The sequence below is a fragment of the Fusarium fujikuroi genome, chromosome FFUJ_chr05 (genome assembly GCF_900079805.1).
Source record: "Fusarium fujikuroi IMI 58289 draft genome, chromosome FFUJ_chr05".
NCBI classification, from domain to species: Eukaryota; Fungi; Ascomycota; class Sordariomycetes; order Hypocreales; family Nectriaceae; genus Fusarium; species Fusarium fujikuroi.
The window spans coordinates 1,267,460-1,288,347 of NC_036626.1; the positions used below are offsets into that span (position 1 = coordinate 1,267,460).

Below are 20,888 nucleotides of genomic sequence, written 5' to 3' on the forward strand. Positions count from 1 at the left end.
AAGTTTTTATGATGATGACCAAACATAGAGTCAAGCACCGAGTCAGAAAATCTGACGTTGTGGACCACCAAATTATGTCAACTGAAAAACTTCAAACTTCTCGTTTCGGCCAGGCGTCGATGCCAAGATAGATAGTAGCTGCAACTTTGACTCTTGACGTTTCGATGTGATATTGAACTTGGTCTAGGCTGCGAGGTCTTTTATCTCCTGTTCAACGGAGCCGACCTACAGGCTACCATACCTTTTTTATGGGTGATTTGCAAAGGAACCTACCTGAAAATCTTGCATTCTCCTTCCGTATATTCGACTCAACAATGCATTGAAGCTGGATCACAGACGAATATGTTTTCTTATGATCTTCTAGTCTACGTCTTGGTAGCCTTCGATGCGGTCTTCAAGCGTCATATATTCATTGAAGGTGCCTACCGATGATGAAGCACTCGAGATACTACCCTGATTCCCTTCTAGCTCTGACAATCCTTCTATACAACGCCGATTTCTAAGGACGGGTTGCTGCCCATGTATATGTTCTAGTTCTATTTATCCGACTTCGTCTGGTCTGACACATTCTGTCTCGCTTGATTTAGGGTGTGAACTTGCCAAGAGCGCCTTCATTGCCTCCGTCAAACAAGTCATGCAAGTTATCGAGCTCCTGGAAGTGCTTTGCGTACTCCATACCCTTACGTCGCTGCGCCTCAACACGTCGCCAATCCCATTCTCCAGGGACATCCAAGTCCACATCTGAGACATCAGCAGAAAGATCGCCGAGTTGCTGTTCACCAGAGGTCCAACCTCCAGGTCGCTCAGGCAGTAGACCAGAGGCGCCGCCGAGCATGATAGCCGGGTTCACAGTGAAGCGACCCAGCTTGAAAACGTACTTGCTTATGGCTGTAGCATAAATCTTCTTCTCCCATCCACCGGCAGCATCTTGAGGGCCTCGCGCAGAAACCTTCTTGAACGTGGGATCCAGCCATGATGTTGGCTTCGCAGCTCCCTTGGGGATGTAATGTGTCACGATGTATAACCACTTGCGGTCCCAGCATAGAATGCGACTCCACATCTCGAAGCTCTTATACGCAGGGATCTCGCGCTTGAAGCTGCACTCGACAGCACCAAGTATGATGCTCATCTGGCCCTTGATAGGCTGATCGGTCTTGGGGTCTAGGACAATCTTCGTCTTGGTGTTTTGGGCGAGTGTAATATAGGATGCGCGGCAGAGATATGTGACAAGGTGAGATCGTGAGACGTCGAGATCGGCGAAATAGGTCGAATTGGACTTGTGGAAGTTGTAGTCAATCTCGAGAAGAGGGGCGTGGGTGGTAGAGATCATGGGTTTGAAGAGGGCCTCGGGTCCAAGATTTGGCGATTTGCGCCAAAAGGTATGGTAGAAGATCACGTAGAAGACTCGGTACTATAGAGTGTCAGGGTGTTATACCAAAGCCAGGATAGACCATCGAGACTTACAGTCCAAGCAAAGGGCATGCTCTTCCAGTTGAACACTACGAACAGTAGCAACAAGATCCGCGACGTGCGGCCAGGTCCTGTAAGGAAAGCCTTGATCAGAGGACCCCAATTGACCCGATAGGCAGCGTATCCAGCAGAACCTAGAGCGAGAGGCATGATGACAGGCACCACATGGGAAAGCCCAAACATTTTCTTATTTGCGCCAGCCATGATGAGCGATTGTGGTGTTTGCGACAACCCTGAGGGATTGGAAGGATGGGTTTCACCCGGTATTTATCTCAACCGATTACGGTTAATTAAAGCCCGCCCAATCTCGTGCGACAGAGACTTGCCAATCAAGGCCTGTGATGAACGCCGAGGATGCCGTAGGTACCTAGTGAGTGTCCAAGGCCCTGAAGTTAGTTGCCCCTTGAAAAGTTCAAAGCTCTTTTGCGATATGCCACTATCGATTACTCCGTAGGTAGGTATTGAAGGAGCCGAGGCACGGAAGTTTGGTGGGAACGCGACTCGGCCGACTTGTGTAAGCGACGAAAATGTTGCGAAAGTCAACGGACAAATAGAACAATCCTGCCGGAGAATAACAGGCAGAGAACGGGAGAGCATAAGAGCATTTTAGCAGGGAGGTCTCGTCAGATTTATGCTGGCTTTCTTACGACATGCATTCTGACACGGTGAGCATTCAACACGCAAGATAGTGCAAGATAGTGCAAGATATATAACATGACTGTGACTTTGTCTATTTATCACACGTCAGCTTACCGCACGCGGAGAAGCAGGATTTGTATCAGCAGCAGTCGTCTCAAATAGCATCATAAAAGGTAACTCTATGGTTGGTTGTATGGACAAAAAGATGAACTAGCTTGTTGCAAAAAGAGGATATATAGTGGAATCTAACCACCCGCAATGGACGAACAGGGAATCGAACCCTGGACCACTCCCAGTTTATTCGGTCGAATTATGCTAAGGGAGTATTATACCACTAAACCATTCGCCCGGTTATTTGATGAGAACTCAAGCACAAATTTGAGTGTATGAGGATAGTTCACAAGCCTGAGAATCAGATGCTATGAACAAGATGATGGTTCAAGAGCACACAGTTCTAAAGTTGATTTGTCCACTGATTATGATCCTAACGTTTGAAGTTTATGCTCTTCTTTATTCTATACTTCTGAATGCTTATAGCGACTTCTCAACCTCATCAACTGCATCAATGACTCCCTTCCACTTCGCCCACTCAGCATCACCACCAGGAATACCACCGACGAGCGGCAACCTCGTACCGTCTGTATCTCCAAAACCTCTCAGCCTGCTAATAGCATCCTTGATACCCACAGTACCAAACCTGACCACAAGCTCCTCCATTGAGCTAACCTTGAACTGCAGCAGTCTTCGCTCCTGGATCTCAGCACCTGTAGGCTGTGTCTTGGACGACAGCTCGAAAAGTCGCACCAGTGACTTGGGGAAGAAACCCGCTGAGCCATCAATGGCGCCGGCAAAGCCAACTGAGATAACAGGTAGGAGCTGTTGACCGAGGCCTGTAAAACAGTGGAAGTGGGTGTGATCGATGGATGGGTTGGAAGCAACCTGAGCGGCTACCGAGACATCTCCATGGGAGAGCTTGCAGCCGACAATGTTGGAGTGCTTTGCAAGCGTGGCATATGTCGAAGGTGCAACTTTGACGTTGTTTGAGACTCCGGGGTAATGGTAGCTGAGCAATCTGGTCAGTCCGGGGTTTTGGTATAATTGGGTCGAGACGACTTACATCATGACAGGAATGGGACTTTGGTCAGCAACGGCTGTGAACCATTGGATAATACCCTCTTGTGTAACTGCACCGGCATTGTACCCAGGAACGAGGCACAGTCCCCATTGGGAACCCGATTTTTGAGCATCCTTGAGTTGTTCAACAGTCTCTTCGACGCTGTTTGTCGCTGTGCCCGCAATAATGGGATAATCCTTGAAACCCTCCTTCTCAAGACCAGCCTTGATACCACTGAGAATGGCGTGGCGATCTCTAGGGTGAATATGAACAGCTTCGCCTGTGCTACCGAGGACGACTAGACCCTTGATTCCATTCTTGGCCAGGTAGACAGAATGAGCAACCTGTGTTTCAACATCGATGGGAGGGGTAATGGCATTGTAGTTGGCAGTCTTCTTAGAAGCGAAGAACGTGGGAACGGGCACGTAGATACCCTTGGGCGGAGGAGCAGACATTTTTGGCAGTGAATTCTAGGACACAAATGAATTGAGGAGAACAGGGGAATTGTCAACTCGTGAGGGGTTCACTGAGGACATTGTTTATTATAAGCACGCATTTGCCGTCGTGCAACCCAAGCCTCGGGTCTTCGGGGTAGGTTACAGCGAAACCAGAGTCTTGGAGTTGGGGAAAGGCAACGGTTCGGCCTATCGAGACAAAAAGATGGCAATACCCGCCGAGATCGGTGGAAACCTTCCCCTCAATCCTGGAGAACAACGGGATAGCTTCCGGCTCGGTTGATAGAATCATGAAGTGGTTGTGAATTGTTGTGTGCTAGCCAATAGTTATATGGATAGGAAGCCTACTCCCATATACTGGCTCCTAACATCGTATCAAACAGAGCTCATGTTGTCTATGAATCCAATCGAATTCCTGTCATCTGAATTCAATATTGATGTTCAGCTGTGAGTATTGAGCTGCTAGTAAATAACTACTCTGAACAACATAACATGGTCAAGTGCAATGCCAACCAATGGCTTCTCCCCTCCCACAACGGAACTAACCTATAGCCACACGAGATATTCAGCCGATATCCCTTTCCTCAGGGAACATAATGCTAACATTACAGTATCCTTGTATTTGAAGAATTTTTTATTTGAGTCTATTCTCGAGTTAAATATATATCTCATGATGACATTCTGTCCTACCTTTCTGTAACATCGTAATAACCACGATGCGATGCGAGTTCCATAGTCTTGTTTCAGGACGTTGGACTGACTGACATACATCTAGCCCGCCAACCATTTTCATAAACCGAATTAAATTTTGTATCTAAATTTCCCTCTTATTGCGTTATTTTCATTGAATCGTTCTCGCATACTCCATGCCTGGGCATGACCCTCTATCCTCGTTCCTCAGAAGTTTGCCAGCCAAACATAATTCCTTTTACGTGATACACATGTCTATGCAATCCCCGCCACGATTTTAATCGTGCGGTCATACTGATTCCTCTCATGGTGTTTGTTCTCACGATTTCATACTCATGAGCGAATGACATGGGTACCCTCAGCAGGTTCAAGCACCATCCATTGGCATGGCAGATCCTTCTTCTCATTGTGTTCTCGCAGCTTGGTGATAATCTTGGCGGCGATAGCCTCGAAGTTGTGCGTGGCAAGAGCCAGAATGGTAGGGCCGGCGCCAGATAGACAGACACCGAGGAAGCCTTCGTCAGTCTTTGGGGACATTGTTTCGACGATCTCAGTCAAACCGGGGATGAGAGTCTGGCGGTAGGGTTGGTGAATCTTGTCTTGCATGGCAAGATGGATGAGCTCGGGATCGGGAGGGGACTGGCCCAGGGCGACGGGCAGAAGAGCAATTCTCTGCAGGTTGAAGACCTAAGGCCGTGGATTAGCTTCATCTTAACCAGACATTCGGGGTCTGGCATACCACATCGGGACGAGTGTAGTTCGCAGGTAGCACTCCTCGTGCAGCATGTGTAGCAACCTGGAAGTCAGGGATGATGGCAACAGCCTTGATCTCCTTGGCCCATGGGAACTTGATATGGTGACCAATTCCGTAGGGAGGGTTCGGCGGCTTCTTGCCCGTGTCCTCACCTCCGGCTGGCGCAGGTAGAACTTCGCTAAGCGGAATTTCGGTTCGGGCAACGTCTTCGGGAGTCAAGGGCTTGAGGTATGTTCCGACAAAACCGCCGTAGAGGGCAGCTCCGACATTGTCAGGATGTCTCTCTGGAATTGCGGTTAGCGTGCAACTGAGTCTATCGGAGGGTAAGTTTTACCAATCATGAGACAGTAATCAAATAGTCGGTCATTGTCGAGATGCTTCAATCCTCCAACTTCCTTGCCCAGAGCAACACCAGCAACAACAGCGGCACCTGAGCTACCAAGGCCACGACCTAGAGGGATGGGGTTCTTGACATGCACGTGGGTCTCAACAGGGAACGCCCTCTGGTCGTTGCAGCGCAGGACATAGAGCGCTACACGTGTGATAAGGTTGACCTGGGGGTCAAGGCTAATCTCATCCTCGCCCTCTCCCTCGTAGGTGATCTTGCAGTTGAGTGGGTGCTCGGACTTTGTCTTTGACCGATCGATGGTTACGTGAAGCTCAAGGTAGACAGACAGAGCAAGACCAATGACATCAAAGCCGGGGCCAATGTTTGCGCTGGAGCTGGGGGTCTTGATGATGAATGATTCCATGACTGCTGCTGCTGCTGCTGCTGCTACTGCTGCTTGCTTGCTTGCTTGCTGTGGTGTATGCCGAAGTTCGGAACTGGAGCTTGTTATTTGGAGGAAGGTTTTGAGACAAGATACCCAGCGAGGAGAGGGTCTAACGGCGCGAAGCAAAAGCAAATCGGGGCTAGTACAACTCCAACGCCTTTTCCTAACTTCTCACGACAGAGGAATTCGAATTGCAAATTCAAGGATGAAATGTCACATCAAAGGAAGTCTGGCCGATAGTGGAATTGTCTATTACTGTGACTGACATGATGGTCAAAGTCTCCCCGATGACGGAGCTCTCCACCACATGAGCAAAAAAACATGCGGTTTGGGCGCCCTAGGTCTTATTACTGAAAATTTGCTTCAACACCAGCAGAGTGAATGGCATTTGGCGGGGTAAAATACTCTGGCTCTTCAGTCCAGAGCTGTTGAGGCGGGCCTTCTATCTATTGGCCGATAAGAGAGTTTGTTGAAGGCCAAAGGGATTCAGTCTGATTGCTAAATATGGACACTGAATGGTCTGAGCTGCGCTGGGATATTGCTTCGGGCTATCGGGTTATAAGTCAGATGATGATAATCTTATCTGAGCCATTATGCATGAGGAATAATTCTGTTTGTTGCAATGACGGAGTTTTTCGATACGAGGAGAGCCACTCTTTCTAATTCTTGGCTTCCTCTATTATTATGTATGAGGCTCAGCTTGATCCTCTATATCTGACGTTAACGGATACGATGTTGCACTGTTGTCTCTGCCCAATGCATTGTTTGTGACCTGTACGTTTGTGCGCCTCAGCTTTCTTAGTAGAGATATCTTGAAGATTGTAGAACTCCGTGTGTGCATTACTTGGCTTTAGTAAGTCCACTGCTGTGCAAACTGGCATGCCCTGTCTAAGTTGAATTTGACGATCCCTTCTCTGGGCGATTTAATTTCTCATGATCTGGCATTCTGAGTCTAGACATATGCACTATTGGGGTTTGGGATCAATTGTCCCAGAGAGCTAGCTGTTCAATAAATGACACATTCCCAGCCTTTGTTTTAGCATTTCGATGGTGTTTTCTGTGAACAAGCAAGTGACCGGCCGTGCGACCCCAACCCAACCGGCTATGCCGACAGCCCACTACTCAGAGGCTTCCAGAACACCCAAGCTCCATATCCCAAAATAGCACAGAACCTCAATTAGCACCCGTCTCACCACCATGATGTCAACGTCAATAGTGCATCAAGGGTTCTCACATCGGATTCACTTTTCGGGCACAAGCAGAAGAGGACCAGATTAGTAGTAGATCCTGGATCCGTCTCGTAACTGCGCCAGTACCGGAAATTCCGGCACTTGAATAATGAATGAATGGATCCTTGAGGTCTTTTTGTCCAGGAAGATCGCTGAGCCCATGACGTTCAAATTCTCGTGTTCTCTTGATGCTCCGTGGGATCATCCATGTTGCTAAAACTCCCATTTGCGGAGTTTTTATCATCGATCCACAACCCGATGTTCTTGGCCTGGTGTTTTTGTTGTTTTCACGATGCAATACAACGTCAATAGCTCAGACCATACTGTCAATTAATTCCTCTTTGGGCTTTCAGTTATTGACGGTTCTTTGATGCGTCGACAACGCAGGGAGGAATACGAGCAAGACTAGTCTGAGATAGACAGGCAGGACCCTTGAGATCAGTCATGCTTGTTGAAAAGACGTGACTAGTCGTCAATAGACAATGCAGCTATTCGGCGGTGAGGTCATGGGATCACCGGCTCGGCACGTTGATCGGACGAGGTGATATCCTAATCCGTGGCACTAGACTAGTTATTCAACATGAAGCTTCAGCAGTAAGGTTATGACCGGCCATTCCGCAACAAGGTCATCATCATGATAGCCTCAATGGAGCCTTACTACAGAGTATGATCTTACAGATCTTAGTGAGCCTGAGCCTCCTCAATGCGCTGGAGCTACGTTACGTCGTGCTGTTCACAGGACGACACTAGCTTCAAGCTGAGCTTGAGAATACGAGATATTCCTCGCCAAAAACATCCCGTTACCCCACAATGTCCCAAAATGGGGGCCATGACCGGCAGAAATCAACCCCTACACCCCTGCACAACGGGAAATATTCTGGATCTTAGGTTCTGGGCCTGTCTATAGTCGACTCAACTGTAATGCGAGCAGCCTTACCGCACGCCACGTCCTACCTTTAGGCTCTATCTTAAGGTAGGTTCTGTATCCGCCCCTCGAAATAGCATACGGCGTGGCCTAGCCTTGCTCTGGCATCCGTTGCTAAAGCCAATTTTGGCAGCGATGGCACCGAGAGACGGTCAATACGAATGGAGCTTGGGTAGCTTCTCGGCCGGGTTGTGATAGTCCATCTGCCATTCAATGCCAACTATGACGCTGTATGGAGACAACCTGGGCTTGTCCAGCCTCCAGCCTTCCCGGTGGTGTTCTCGATTTGGCTGTGGAGAGGCTGATCACCCGAGGGCCGTGATGGGTAACGTTAGATGCATGTATGCATGGTTCGTTCGTTCGATTTCTTAGAGATCGTTGTGAGAACTCAAGTATAAGAAGAGCCCTCAGTCTCGTCCAGATTCCCATTCCTCTCTTGTATCATCACTCTCAACAACAACAATCAACCACTCTCATCCACTTCGAGCTTCCAGCCAAACACTCCTCAACACCACCACGACTTCCCTCTTCACTTACACACAAACAACCTAACAACAACCATCAACATGAAGCTGTCCGGTGTCCTCTCTGCTCTTGCTCTTACCTCCGCCGTCTCGGCCACCACTGGTGAGTCTACTGACACTATTCTCTGATGTATCTTCACTCACTAACCATTATTTCAGTCTCCTACGACACTGGCTACGATGACAAGTCCCGCCCCATGACCGCTGTCTCTTGCTCTGATGGCAAGAATGGTCTCATCACCAAGTATGGCTGGAAGACTCAGGGCAACGTCCCTACCAAGTACGTCGGTGGTGTCAACATCATCGAGGGCTGGAACTCTGCCAACTGCGGTGGCTGCTACCGCCTCGAGTACAAGGGCAAGAAGATCAACGTCCTCGCTATCGACCACGCTGCCTCTGGCTTCAACATTGGCCTTGATGCCATGAACGCCCTCACAAATGGCCAGGCTGTCAAGCTCGGCCGCATCAACGCCCAGGTTTACCACGCCAAGCCTTCTGACTGCGGTCTCAAGAACTAAACGGCGCAACTCTACGATTTATGAGATGCATATGAGGCTTTCTGGATAGCGGACATTCTTATTCTTTCCCTCCTTAGAACTATGGGTTTAATACTTGGCATTGGTTGGCGTTTAGACTACGATTTTACACATAATCTACCTAGATACTACACTACACAACACCTGAATGAACATAGAGCTTAATTGCTTTCACTAATTTTCTTCTTTGAAATGCCATGAGATGAAGTGTCTGATAACTCGAGACCCTAACCTAGCCATGTGGTTTGCGCTTTGGTCAGATTTTCTGCAGATACTGCAGCTTAAAGAAAACGACTGACAAGCTGTTACAGTCACCTGAAAGTAGCTCGTTAAGCTGGCCCTCCTACCGTAGCTAATTTTGTACATGTGTAATCCTAATCATCCTATTTCATTTCTTTCGGCAGCCTTTCTGTTTCGTTCCAACTGAGCTTGACATCGGCCTTTACTCCCGCTCCCGGCGTGAGGGAGGGCTCTCAGCACCCTCAGACGAAGAAGACGATGATGCATTGAGGTCGTCCCAGTTGTTTAATGAAATTTCATCAATGTCAGAGGGGGGTTCAGATAGAGGGGACGATGGAGTATGGATCAAAGGAGATGGTGGAGCGTCTGATAAAGGAGATGAGGCACCCGAAGCATATTCGGGCGTTGGCATTCGATCGGATGTGACTGGCTCGGGAAGTTTAGGGTCTGTAGCAACTCTGGTAAACCGGATTCCACCTTCTTCCTGTTCTTCAAACAAAGTTAGTATATGAGTATTAACGGATCTGCAAGGCTCAAGGGGTATCGTGAAGATCGAGGCCCGGTCTTGGGGGTCAAGAACAAATGAAGAAAATGACGGGTGAGTTGAGTGCCACTTTCTCTGAGTACTTCTAACTCCCCAGTGCTGAGAGCCTCTTCTTGCACAGGGAAGAGGAAGAGGAAGAGGAAGAGTAAGAGTACTTACCGCTCGGCGAGTTTCCAATCCATAGAGCGCACTCGAGAATTTCGACACGAGCCACAAATTCCTCATACTCGAGGCCCTGTTCTAGTCCGCCAAGAGGTATCCGAATTTGTTCTGGGGCCTTCATGACCACCGTGACTTCTTTTTCACCTGCGACAGACTCGATAAAGTCTATGAAGTCGTCTATCAACCCTCTCTCACCCTTGAACACGACACATTTCTCTTCGGGGCAGTATCCTATGAAGTTCTCCGCAAAGGTGTCTGATAGCTTGGTGATGTACAGGTCGGTTGCTGCTTCAGTCTCAGGGCAGCGCGAAATCAAGACAACAACCTCGGATGATGGAAGCAGGTATATTGAAGAGGGATGGGGTGAGTCTTGGCGAAAATCTGTGGATATGAGATACGATTTGTAGGCCGGCTCGAGGATAGCAGCTCTTTTCTGTGTGAAATCAGAAAGATCCCCTGCCAGCAAGGAATCTAGGCTGTCCTCGACAATCGCACCCATTTTGAGCGTTGGTAGAAGAGATGGGTATGGTAGGTAGGGAAGTGAGAGATTGTGTAGTCATCTAAAAGAAGAGCATTTATCGCAGACTTTGAGGCAGCAACCTAAGAGTGACACTGTCATGTACCTGTCAAGGGCTGGCAATCGGAGGAACCTACCAGGCAAGGAGAGAAAACAATAAACGGTCCAAACGGAAGGAGCAAATTCTTTGACGAAAATCAGCTTCCCTTGCCCACATTATCATAAATATCCTTAGGTAGTCTCGTAAAGGATATCCTAAGTTTTATAAAATTCATCAAGTGTGTAATGGAGTTGAGTCACCTTTATGTTTCTGCATGACAAGTTGCTGAAGTTGCTGGGGGTCAGGACGGACGAGATCAAGAGTCTCTTATCCTAAGCATCTGTTTTTCAAACAAGGCAACTCACCTCTCCACGCAGCTATAAACATCTAATGTCAATTTGTATGTTGATATACTCGTTTGTAGCGTACACGGACCGCAAGAGCACAGCATTGATGTCCCGATGCGCTGTGGCTCATACACCAAGGACTCGATTTGACAAAAAGGGGTAAAGCGAAGTAACAATATACTATCAGACTCTTATAATCTATGTGAGGTCTCAAATGATACTTTTGAGTGTACACCTCACCTTACCATAGGAAATCTAATGTCTCTTGCATGTTCACAAGACAAATTATCGTCAGAACAATTTGAAGTGACAGGGCACCTAAGGTAAAAGAAAGGCGGATACTTGCAATAAACAAGCTCCCAAAAGGCGCTTAGTGTTGCACAGTCCGCTGTTTGTATTCTGGTAGCCGTAGGGAGCGGAGGGCATAGGTAAACAATTCCTTGTAGTCACTTACAAACACTTGATACATCCAACGAACGAATGCTAGTATCCGATTGGATCCTTGCATGTAAATGAAACAGCATATGCGGATTATCAACTGATGTATGTATATATATATATATATATTTTTACAAGTCTCCAATAAGTCTTCTCATAGGCTAGCTCAGCTCAGCTCCCAAGTTGCACTCGAGTTACAGACTTACAGAATTCTTCAGATGCACACCTAGTCTCGATCTACAAACACCCAATCAAATCATCATTATTCCCGGGATATCTAAGCGAATCCGAGTTGATGCACTGTATCCGAAGTTATTAGTGACGTGACGTGGGGTAATCCTAGTCCGTCGTCGGATCGTCGTACTCCTTCTAAACAACGACTTGCAAACTCCCGACTCTCCAAAATGCAACTCCAACCTGTTTTTTTGTTTTCGTTTTGGCCGCAATCAAACAAATCACTTTCAGGACTGAACCATGGCTTCGCTAAACATGCAGAATGTTCCAAACGAGCTCGTCGCTCACATCCTCAGCTTCCTTGACTCCGAATCTGATTTACAAAGACGCATTTACTTTGACCCTGCAAAGCTCACCAGGCCGGTATCATCCGGTCCAAATACACCCCTCAAGAACGCTTCGCTGGTATGTCGTCTCTGGAGAAGTTCTGTGATGAAAATACTCTTTCGTTATGTTGTTTGGCCGTTTTGGCGATTTTACAAGCCAGTCGCACAAGATATCGCATCACAAATTGAGCTCCTGGATTTCATCCGAAGAAACAACCTTTCATCCTCCGTTGACCACTTCACTATCCTGATCGATCTTCCTCTCGGATCAGGCCAGAATCGTTATCCGGATGGCCAATTCTGGGGTATTCTGCCTCCTGTATCTCAACAGCCAGAGACGCCTATGTCCTGGAATTTGTTATGGTCTGTTCTGAATCAAGAAGACCGAGACGCCGAGGGTAGTGACACAAGGACTGAGGAAAACCGAGCGCAGTGTTTTTGGGATAACAACTGGCTTTGGCATACTATCTTTGATGTCATTGATCCCTTGAGAATCACCATGATCAGCTCAATAGACATTCTCGCTTCGCTCTTGAGCCGAACTGTCGATTTGTCGAGTCACTGGGCTTTCAACAGCACCTACTATGTTCTATCATTATCACGACCATCGCGAAGTATTGCCGAGTCTAAAAGAGTACAGGTCCTACCTTCGCATATTTCGGGACCAATGAATCGCATCCCCTGTGACTTGTTCCATATCAGAGACTGGAGCTCAGTCCTCGTCAATGAAGGATCCTTCGCCCCAGTCTATTCAACCTACGAATTCTTTCACTACTCAGCAGCTACTCTGCTTCCTGCAATATTTGACTCTTCGGATCCTTCTTTCGATGCTCTATGTGCAAACCTTCATTCATTGTCCTACATCGCCACATTCCCCCTTTCTCACCATATTTCTGACCATCTCATCCCCAATTGCCCGCCCGTGGAGCATCTCTATGTACAGCTGATGCCCAAGAATCGTGATTTCTGGGAGAGCAGTAGTCTTTCACGGGTGAATCTTTCAGACTTGTGGCTCGAGTGCGACACGTCATACGCATTGCTTGTGCGTCAGTTGCTGCAAACTGTTCCTCAGCCGGGCTGGCAGAAGCTGAAGGTGTTCGAGACGGGTGACACACCCGCAGAAGGAGTATGGAAGATGAATACTTATGATGGCCATATAAATGGATCAAATGGGTGGAGAGAAGATAGCGAGGGTGTTTTTGTCAAGGATGATATTCAAAGTAGTGATGAACAAACTATGGCGGAAGAGTGATAAGCATGCGACCGGAAGATTGACAGAGGTCAAGCTTATAATTAAGAGGGCAGTATCTTATAGTACCTAAGTTTACGGGACATGAAACAATTCCAATTGCCTTGCAAACTCATTGGCACTGTTAGAATATTGCCCGAATTCCAATAAGCCCATAGAATCTCGGTTTCAATTCAGCCACAAAGGAAGGGATTTTTCAAAAGATAAGAACAATGACACGGATGGCTTTAATCCTCATTTATCTACATGATGCTCTATCTTGGTAGAATATGAAATCTATCACTCATCCACGACTATCCTGATCCAAGTAGCAGGATCCTTATTGAATCTTCAGCCTCCTAGGCTTCTTGTAGATGAACCCTAAATCCAAACACAAACGCCTCTAAATGCACAAAGGAGCCGGTCGAGTCTGTACATAATAGACACACCGCCGGAACCTAGTCCCTAGCCATCCCATGAAACCCAAAACACCATCTTGAATACACAAAGTCTAATCTTCGTCACTATCGATGTCGCCATCCTTGTCGCTGTCCGAAAAGTCTGGAACAGGCTCCATCGCTGCATGCTCCTTCATCTCTCGATACGTGCTCCAAGTCAAGCCCAAGAATGCGACAATGATCATGGCGCCTCCGACAATGGCGGCAAAGCTCAGAGGCTCTCCGGTAATCATCCAATCCACAATGGCAACAATGAAGATGGTGAGCAGCGCAGCCACCGATGACAGGACAGGCGAAGTCAGCGAGATAAGAACGAGGAATGAGCCGCTGAAAGTGGCATTGGAAAGCACCGCGAGGAGAATGAGCCAGCAGGTAGAAGCAGCTGGGATCTCGAACTTTTCAATGTTGAGCCAGTCGAGAATTGGGAGAGGAAGCCAGAGCACCGTGAGAGTGAAGAGCCCAATCAAAGAACCAAAGGTGTTGGCAAAGATCATACCCCTACCAGGCGAACAGCCCTCGGGTGGGCAAGCATAGCGCTTGTACAAAACCTCGTACAGACCATACAGAACTGAGCCAACGCCAATGACGAGATTGCCAAGGAATCGGTTTCCGGCCTCAACACTCTCGCCTCCTTCCTTGGTGTCACCATAAGCAACGACGAGGACACCGCCAATGGCGATCAGAACAGCAACCGACTTGTCGAGTCGAAGGGGCTCGCGAAGAAGTGGAACGGAAAATACGTATGCGAAGAAGGCAGAGCAATTGTAAATGGCCGTCAGATCCGATGGCGTTGTCAGACTAACGGCAATGTACCAACTCAACCCAGCGACGGTCAGTGAGCAGGTAATGATGGCAGTGAATCGAACAAAATAACGAACGGGTCTCGCGCGATGTTGAATCGATATATGGAACACATCCAGGGTCTGCTTTTCAATCATAATGGCGGTGGTGCGCAATTGCTGCTTATGTCGCTTCCAGAATACTGGCCATGGTACATCACGCTTCTGGAAGCGCAGAATAAGGAGCTGAACTGGCCATAACACAATCCAAGAACCGTGGGTAAAGTACATCATACAGTAAGCCTTGTCCCAGCCAAGGTCGTGTTGGATGTATGCGCTCAGTTCTGTCTGGACGCAGAATGCGATCAGACTGATAATGAGGAAGAATCCTGCGTACGTGTACCTCTTCTTGGTCGAATCTTCGGCAGCAGCGGCGGCAGTTTGGGGGCTTCGACTGCGCATCGTTGATCGCCGACTGAGACTTGGTCTTCCCATTGATTCTCTGGGATGATATGGGAGATCATCTTCGCTGGACTCCCTTGACCCCTTTGATCCGTCATTAGGAGGAGAGTAACCAGCGCGGCCGCGTTCTGGGTCATCCTCCTTGTAAAGGAGAGGAGTGCCGGATTTACCATCGCCATGACGATGGTAATTTGGACGGCGAAGGTCATTGGGATCCATATTGTCCAATTCCAACCACTCGCTGTCACTATGGATCTTTGTATTCTTAGGATCGTAGCGCTTCGTGTCAAGATCGGAAGCGTCGCTCGGATGGTCGGCGGTGCCACGGGCGCCAACAACGTTTGGTCTGGCAGTCGAAGATGGACCTGGTTCGCATGTGGTATCGTCGCTAGATGATGTTGAGGAATCGGAGTCTGTAGACGATCGATTGTGACCTTGCAGAAGGCGGACTTCTTGGTCACTGGTATCACGCCGAGGCATGAAGGGAGAGGGAAGGGAAGGGGTACTTAAAGATAATAATAAAAAACCTCGACAAAATTACGAATACAATAGGCGAGGGGTGCGGTAAAGGAGTGAAACGGCTTAGCTGATTTTGGGGCTGCACCGGGTTTGGTCTTTTTGGCAAATCGAGGCGTGGTATTGGATCCGTGGTATGTAAAGGTGGTGTTGAAAAACAGCCATGGATGGTCCGGGGCGGAGACAAGCGGGTCTCGAGACCCCGATTTTGCAGGGGGCTTACTCCGCTGTAGCGCAGGGGACCAACAGCGCGGGGAGTTGTGATGGCACGGGGCAGGGGGGTTCGTCATTGTTGAACCTGGAATCCACTGGAGGACAGGCTAAGAATATTAAACCATGAGGTGATTCTTTAGGTAGAATCATGGCCGTTGGTAGGCGAGTTTGTTGCTAGCGACTCAGTGAGGCAGTGAGGTTATCGCGGTTACAGGAGAAAGGTTACGGCGAATAAGTTACCGTTAACCGTTGAAAGTGTTCACTCGCAACTGAAATTAAACTCTCTGCTCCCACGTGCGGGAATAAGCTTATGCGTGGTACAAAAGGACACTCCTACTTTGTTACCTACAACAGGTTTTGACCTGTCTGTCTGTAAGATCTGATTGCATTAGATGCTACCTTACTCTTATCTTGTCCTGCAAACAAATGACGCCTTCGGTCATGTGCCCTCCGCATTCTCTCCACGCGCCCCCAAAACCAAAAGACAACCTTTGTGAGTGGTGTCACCATGCCACCAACAGAAATGACTGGCAGCACGTGAGTTTATATTCCGGTGTCTACCTATCTACCTAGGTATGTAGGTATTTTATGCCAAGCTCTGTATTACTTCTGCCTATTGCTATTTTACTTGGCCGACGCACCAAACAGAGCCTCGTGCACATCATATGTATACTCCAAATCCCCGTGCCAGTAGTTGGCTGTATCTGCCTTGGAATACAGCCACGCCTGGTCAAGTGCCTTTACCACCTCGTCGGGCAGAGGTCCCTTTTCAACGAGCTCAAGGTTCTGCTCGAGCTGCTGGATGTTGGACATGCCAATGATAATTCCATCGTTGCCATTTGTGACCTTTAGTCCGGAGTGGTGGATTATCCATCGCAACGCTGTTTCAAGCATGCTCAGTCCGTTCTTCTCGGTCGCTTCCTCGATAGCCTTCAGAGCCTTGAATGTGCTCTCTCTGAAGTATCGCTGACGATATGCGGTACCAATCTTGCTCTGATCAGAGAAACGGCCACTCTCGGGCTTGATGTCCATTGACTTGATCTTGCCAGAAAGGAGACCACCAGCGATTGGGTTATACACGACTATATCGAGGCCGTATCTTCTGCATGCTACAAAGAGCTCTGCCTCAATAGAACGGGTGAGGCAGTTGTACATGCCCTGGTAGACCGTGGGCCGGACCCAGTTGTTGTATTTGCAAATCATGACAACTTCTGCGACCTCGTACGCGGTGAAGTTGCTGATGCCGAACTTGACAAACTTTCCATCCTTGTGTAGCTTGTTGATAGCCCCGAGGGTTTCTTGGAAAGGAGTGCCGCGGTCAGGACGATGGAGGTAGAGCAGCTAATGGGCATGTTAGTGCATGCAACTAAGCTTATCGGGAGATGCCACTTACATCGATGCAGTCAGTTCCCAGCTCCTTCAGACTGGTCTCAACCGACTCGATGACCTTGTCGTATGTATTCTCGCCGGGTTGGGCGGGATACTTGACCTTTGTGTCCACTGTAAGTCCTCTCTCTTTCCAGTTGGTCTGCGAGCCAGTCCAGCCCTCCTGTTTGCCGCCAACATAGATGCGGGCAGTGTCGACTTCGTTGTAGCCCTTACTTTGAAAGAGGTCAAGAGCCTTGTTGTAAGTTTCAGGGTCAAAGATACGCGCGTCGAGCTGTTCACTACCAGGGGGTCCAAAGGTCATTAGACCCAGGATAACACGAGGCTTGACGTTCTGGGTTACGAGAGGCATTGCGACGGCTGATGGTGTTTGTTGGTGTTTGAATTTAATTTAAGACTACAAGCAAATGAAAGATGGAGGGGTCAAGCTCTTTATAGATCCTCGGAAAGGATTTGTTTCGGAGATGTGACTCTTAAACTCCAGCTCTTTATTGTCGTGCCTTTCCGCGACCTACAGCTCATCATAGCACCCCACCAACGTCTGTACGGAAGGCCAAATCGACATCTATGCCAAAATTCATCTCTTAGTAGGCCGACCCTATACCATATAGTGCCGTAATTAATATTCCTTATAATTTAATATAAGCGAGGTAAATATAGGTCTAACTAATTATAGCCCTTTACTTAAAAGGGTTATATAGCTTTATATAATTTTGCAATAGTTATTATTAATCTTAAGTTTAGCTTTATTTTTATTCCTTAAATCTATTATGCCTTATAAAATAAGAAATCCCTATTTTTAATATATTATATTTACCTATAATTGCCCTTTATAATTTAATATATACCTTATTAAATTTATATACTTTAGAGCTTTATTTTTATTTTATTTTAAAGTAATTTAAAGTATATTCTTTTTTTAATTTTATATTTAAAGCTAGACTATTAAGGCATTAAGCTTTAGCCTATATTAACCCTTCCCTTACCTTACCTTTATACCCTTTTATGCCTTTATATTATATTAATTAAAGTTATATAATTAAGGGCTTTATTTTTATATCTCTTTTATCTTTTATTTTTTATATTTTAATATATTATATAAGTAATTTAGGGCTAATATTTAATTAGAGAATCTATCTAGATATTATAAAGACCTATATAATTTTATAATATTATACCTCTTTATAAAACCATAAAGGCTAAAAAGGAGCGCTTAGCCTATAAAGCTAAAGAAGCCTATCTTATAGAAGAGATTAAAGCTAAGTATATTACTGTAAAGAAGGCTAAAGCTAAGTATATTACTATTAAGAAGGCTAAAGCTAATTATATTGCTATTAAAAAGGCTAAAGAGAAATATATTGCCTTTAAGAAAAAGCTTAAAGCTAACTATATTACTACTTAAAAGAAAAAGGCTAAAAAAGCCTATATTACTGCTAAGAAGTTTAAAGTAAAGTATATTAAATTAAAGTAGTATTATAATAAGCTTATAGAAATACTTACTTATATTAAAAAGAAAATAGATAATAAAGCTCTTAAAGAGGATTATATTATTAAAAAAAAGTAACTTAAATATTAGCTATATATCTTTAAATGTAATAATAATAAAGACTATAAAGCTATAAAGGAAGCTCTATAATATAATTTTAGTAACTATACTTTTAAGTATCTAGCTAAAGAGGTTAATAGAATTTTTACCTTTACCTTTAACTATAAGGCTAAATGCCTTTCTATAAACCTATAGTTAACTATTTAGATATATATAAATATATTAAAGAATTATTTCTATAAAGGCCTTATATATATAAAGTTTAATAAAAATAAAGTAAGATATTTAATTACTTTCTATTTTATATTATATTATATTAATTTATATAGCTTTTTAAAGAGCTTAATTTACTTTTTTTATATAAAAAGAAAGGTAAAAACCTTAAGGCTAAGTATATACTTAAATTCTTATTATAAAATGCTAATACTATACTTTACTATTTATATAGATTTATAATACTTAAATTACTTCTATATAATAAATATATATCTAGTAATAGTACTCTTACCTATTACTATATTATAGCTCTATTTAAGGGCTATATTAATTACCTTTAGAACTATTTAAGACTAAACTATAGCTATATTAAGGATATATACTTATAGTGCCTTATATATCTCTATACTGACTTATTTAATAGCAACTCTTAAGAAGTATAAGGCTATATTTAATACTATCTTTATTACTAATAGTAGTAATAGCTCTTTATTTAATAGTAAAGAGGACCCTATAGATATATTAAAGGATTTTATTAAGAAAGAGTATTATAGACTCTCTTAATTCTTCTATAAGGTTACTAACTATAAAAAAAAGAAAAAGAAGTCTAAAGGTAAAGGTAAGTCTAAATCTAAAAAGGTAAAAGGCAGTAAATAAGGTATTTTAATTTTATATATAACTATTTAAAATAGTATTAACTTCTTTTAGCTATCTATAATTAGTTTTTAAGTCTTTATTTTTATAAGGATATAGCTTATAGGTTATAAATTATAATTAGTATTATAGGTATATATAGTACTATAGAGTATTATAGGCTACTATAGATAACTATAGGGTATATAAAGTATTATAATACCTAGTAGTAAAAGTTTAATATTTTTATTAACTTACTTTATTAATTAATTATATCCTTAAATTATATCTATAATAAATATATATATAAATCTTATAATACCTTATAGCACCTTATAATACCTTATAGTTCTTTATTATAAGTAATTTTAAATATTTTTTTTAGTATTACTAGCTATAATTAATATAGTATACTTATGTACTGTATCTTAAGGCTATATACTATAGTATAAGGCTATATATTATTCTTTACAGTCTTATTTTAAGCCTCTTAATATAAATTTATTTTCTTATATTATATTAATCTTTCTTTTAACCTTATAATAAGCTCTAAAAGGCGCCTCTCTATTAACCTTAATGCTTTTTATATTTAAATTAAATAATAGAAATATTATAATTAAATAACTGCAGATAATATTATATAGTATATTTTAATTAAATTTAATATTTCTACCTTTTATAGAGTATTATATTAATATCTTTAAACTTAGCAGTTAAATTAAATAATATCTAATATAACCTAGGCCTAAATAGAAAATACTAAGGCATTATAAAATTATATTAAAGAGCTTTTCTTTAAAAATATTTTTAAAGATAAAAATATCCTTTTCTAGTTATAAAAGGAAGGCTTTATAGTAATTAATAAGGGGCTAATTAAAATATAATAAAGCCTTAGCCTTTTATAGCATTAAATCCCTAAGTAAAAAGAGAAGTAACTTATTAAATTATACTATTTCTTTAAGAATAATACCTTACTAAATACTAAGCTATAGTTATTTAGTTAAATATATCTCTATACCTATATTTAGTAAAAATAGCTATCCTTAAGTTAATAGGCACTATATAAAGCATTTTATAACTTTATACCTATAAATGTAACTAATTAATAGAATATAATATAATACTATTAAACTAAATAGATAGCATTTAGGCCTAACTTTATTTAGTTAATTAATGCTTATAATAAGTTAAAGGCATAAAGGATTAAAATATATATATTAATTAATACATACTTATAGTATATTATATAGCTATATATTAATATATTAGCTAATATGTTATAAAGTGTATTTAAGTAATACCTTTATATTCTAGAGAATTAAGAGAGTATACCTCTTATTATTTAATTAGATTATAGTAATAAGACTCTTATAATAACTAGGGCTTATTTTTACCTTTTATAAGTATAAAGCTCCCTATAGGCTATTATAGCTTAGCAGATACAATTTTATAATTATTAAATATATAGTAAAAGTATATATAATAAAAAGAATT

The 20,888-nt window shown here is 43.8% G+C and overlaps 8 protein-coding genes, besides 1 other annotated feature; 2 read left to right on the forward strand and 6 right to left on the reverse strand.

Moving 5' to 3' along the window:
• Nucleotides 1-583: 583 nt before the first annotated feature.
• On the reverse strand, nucleotides 584-1,674 carry FFUJ_07168 (uncharacterized protein; the record flags this gene model as incomplete). XM_023577390.1 has 2 exons in its annotated part: nucleotides 584-1,411; nucleotides 1,465-1,674. The coding sequence occupies 2 exons, from the start codon at nucleotides 1,672-1,674 to the stop codon at nucleotides 584-586; spliced, it is 1,038 nt and encodes a 345-aa protein (XP_023430469.1).
• A 694-nt stretch (nucleotides 1,675-2,368) lies between these two features.
• Nucleotides 2,369-2,458, reverse strand: a tRNA (tRNA-Ala).
• A 182-nt stretch (nucleotides 2,459-2,640) lies between these two features.
• FFUJ_07169 (related to dihydrodipicolinate synthase) lies at nucleotides 2,641-3,678 on the reverse strand (the record flags this gene model as incomplete). XM_023577391.1 has 2 exons in its annotated part: nucleotides 2,641-3,172; nucleotides 3,227-3,678. 2 exons carry the CDS (start codon nucleotides 3,676-3,678, stop codon nucleotides 2,641-2,643), a joined length of 984 nt encoding a protein of 327 aa, XP_023430470.1.
• Nucleotides 3,679-4,701: 1,023 nt separating this feature from the next.
• FFUJ_07170 (probable homoserine kinase) lies at nucleotides 4,702-5,874 on the reverse strand (the record flags this gene model as incomplete). XM_023577392.1 has 3 exons in its annotated part: nucleotides 4,702-5,055; nucleotides 5,108-5,406; nucleotides 5,457-5,874. 3 exons carry the CDS (start codon nucleotides 5,872-5,874, stop codon nucleotides 4,702-4,704), a joined length of 1,071 nt encoding a protein of 356 aa, XP_023430471.1.
• A 2,741-nt stretch (nucleotides 5,875-8,615) lies between these two features.
• On the forward strand, nucleotides 8,616-9,091 carry FFUJ_07171 (probable SnodProt1 PRECURSOR; the record flags this gene model as incomplete). XM_023577393.1 has 2 exons in its annotated part: nucleotides 8,616-8,676; nucleotides 8,733-9,091. The coding sequence occupies 2 exons, from the start codon at nucleotides 8,616-8,618 to the stop codon at nucleotides 9,089-9,091; spliced, it is 420 nt and encodes a 139-aa protein (XP_023430472.1).
• Nucleotides 9,092-9,551: 460 nt separating this feature from the next.
• Nucleotides 9,552-10,554, reverse strand: FFUJ_07172 (uncharacterized protein; the record flags this gene model as incomplete). XM_023577394.1 has 2 exons in its annotated part: nucleotides 9,552-9,838; nucleotides 10,053-10,554. 2 exons carry the CDS (start codon nucleotides 10,552-10,554, stop codon nucleotides 9,552-9,554), a joined length of 789 nt encoding a protein of 262 aa, XP_023430473.1.
• A 1,317-nt stretch (nucleotides 10,555-11,871) lies between these two features.
• Nucleotides 11,872-13,209, forward strand: FFUJ_07173 (uncharacterized protein; the record flags this gene model as incomplete). Its single annotated transcript, XM_023577396.1, has 1 exon — nucleotides 11,872-13,209. One exon carries the CDS (start codon nucleotides 11,872-11,874, stop codon nucleotides 13,207-13,209), a length of 1,338 nt encoding a protein of 445 aa, XP_023430474.1.
• A 487-nt stretch (nucleotides 13,210-13,696) lies between these two features.
• Nucleotides 13,697-15,364, reverse strand: FFUJ_07174 (uncharacterized protein; the record flags this gene model as incomplete). Its single annotated transcript, XM_023577397.1, has 1 exon — nucleotides 13,697-15,364. One exon carries the CDS (start codon nucleotides 15,362-15,364, stop codon nucleotides 13,697-13,699), a length of 1,668 nt encoding a protein of 555 aa, XP_023430475.1.
• An 873-nt stretch (nucleotides 15,365-16,237) lies between these two features.
• FFUJ_07175 (related to potassium channel beta subunit protein) lies at nucleotides 16,238-17,351 on the reverse strand (the record flags this gene model as incomplete). XM_023577398.1 has 2 exons in its annotated part: nucleotides 16,238-16,954; nucleotides 17,007-17,351. 2 exons carry the CDS (start codon nucleotides 17,349-17,351, stop codon nucleotides 16,238-16,240), a joined length of 1,062 nt encoding a protein of 353 aa, XP_023430476.1.
• Between the last annotated feature and the right edge of the window lie 3,537 nt (nucleotides 17,352-20,888).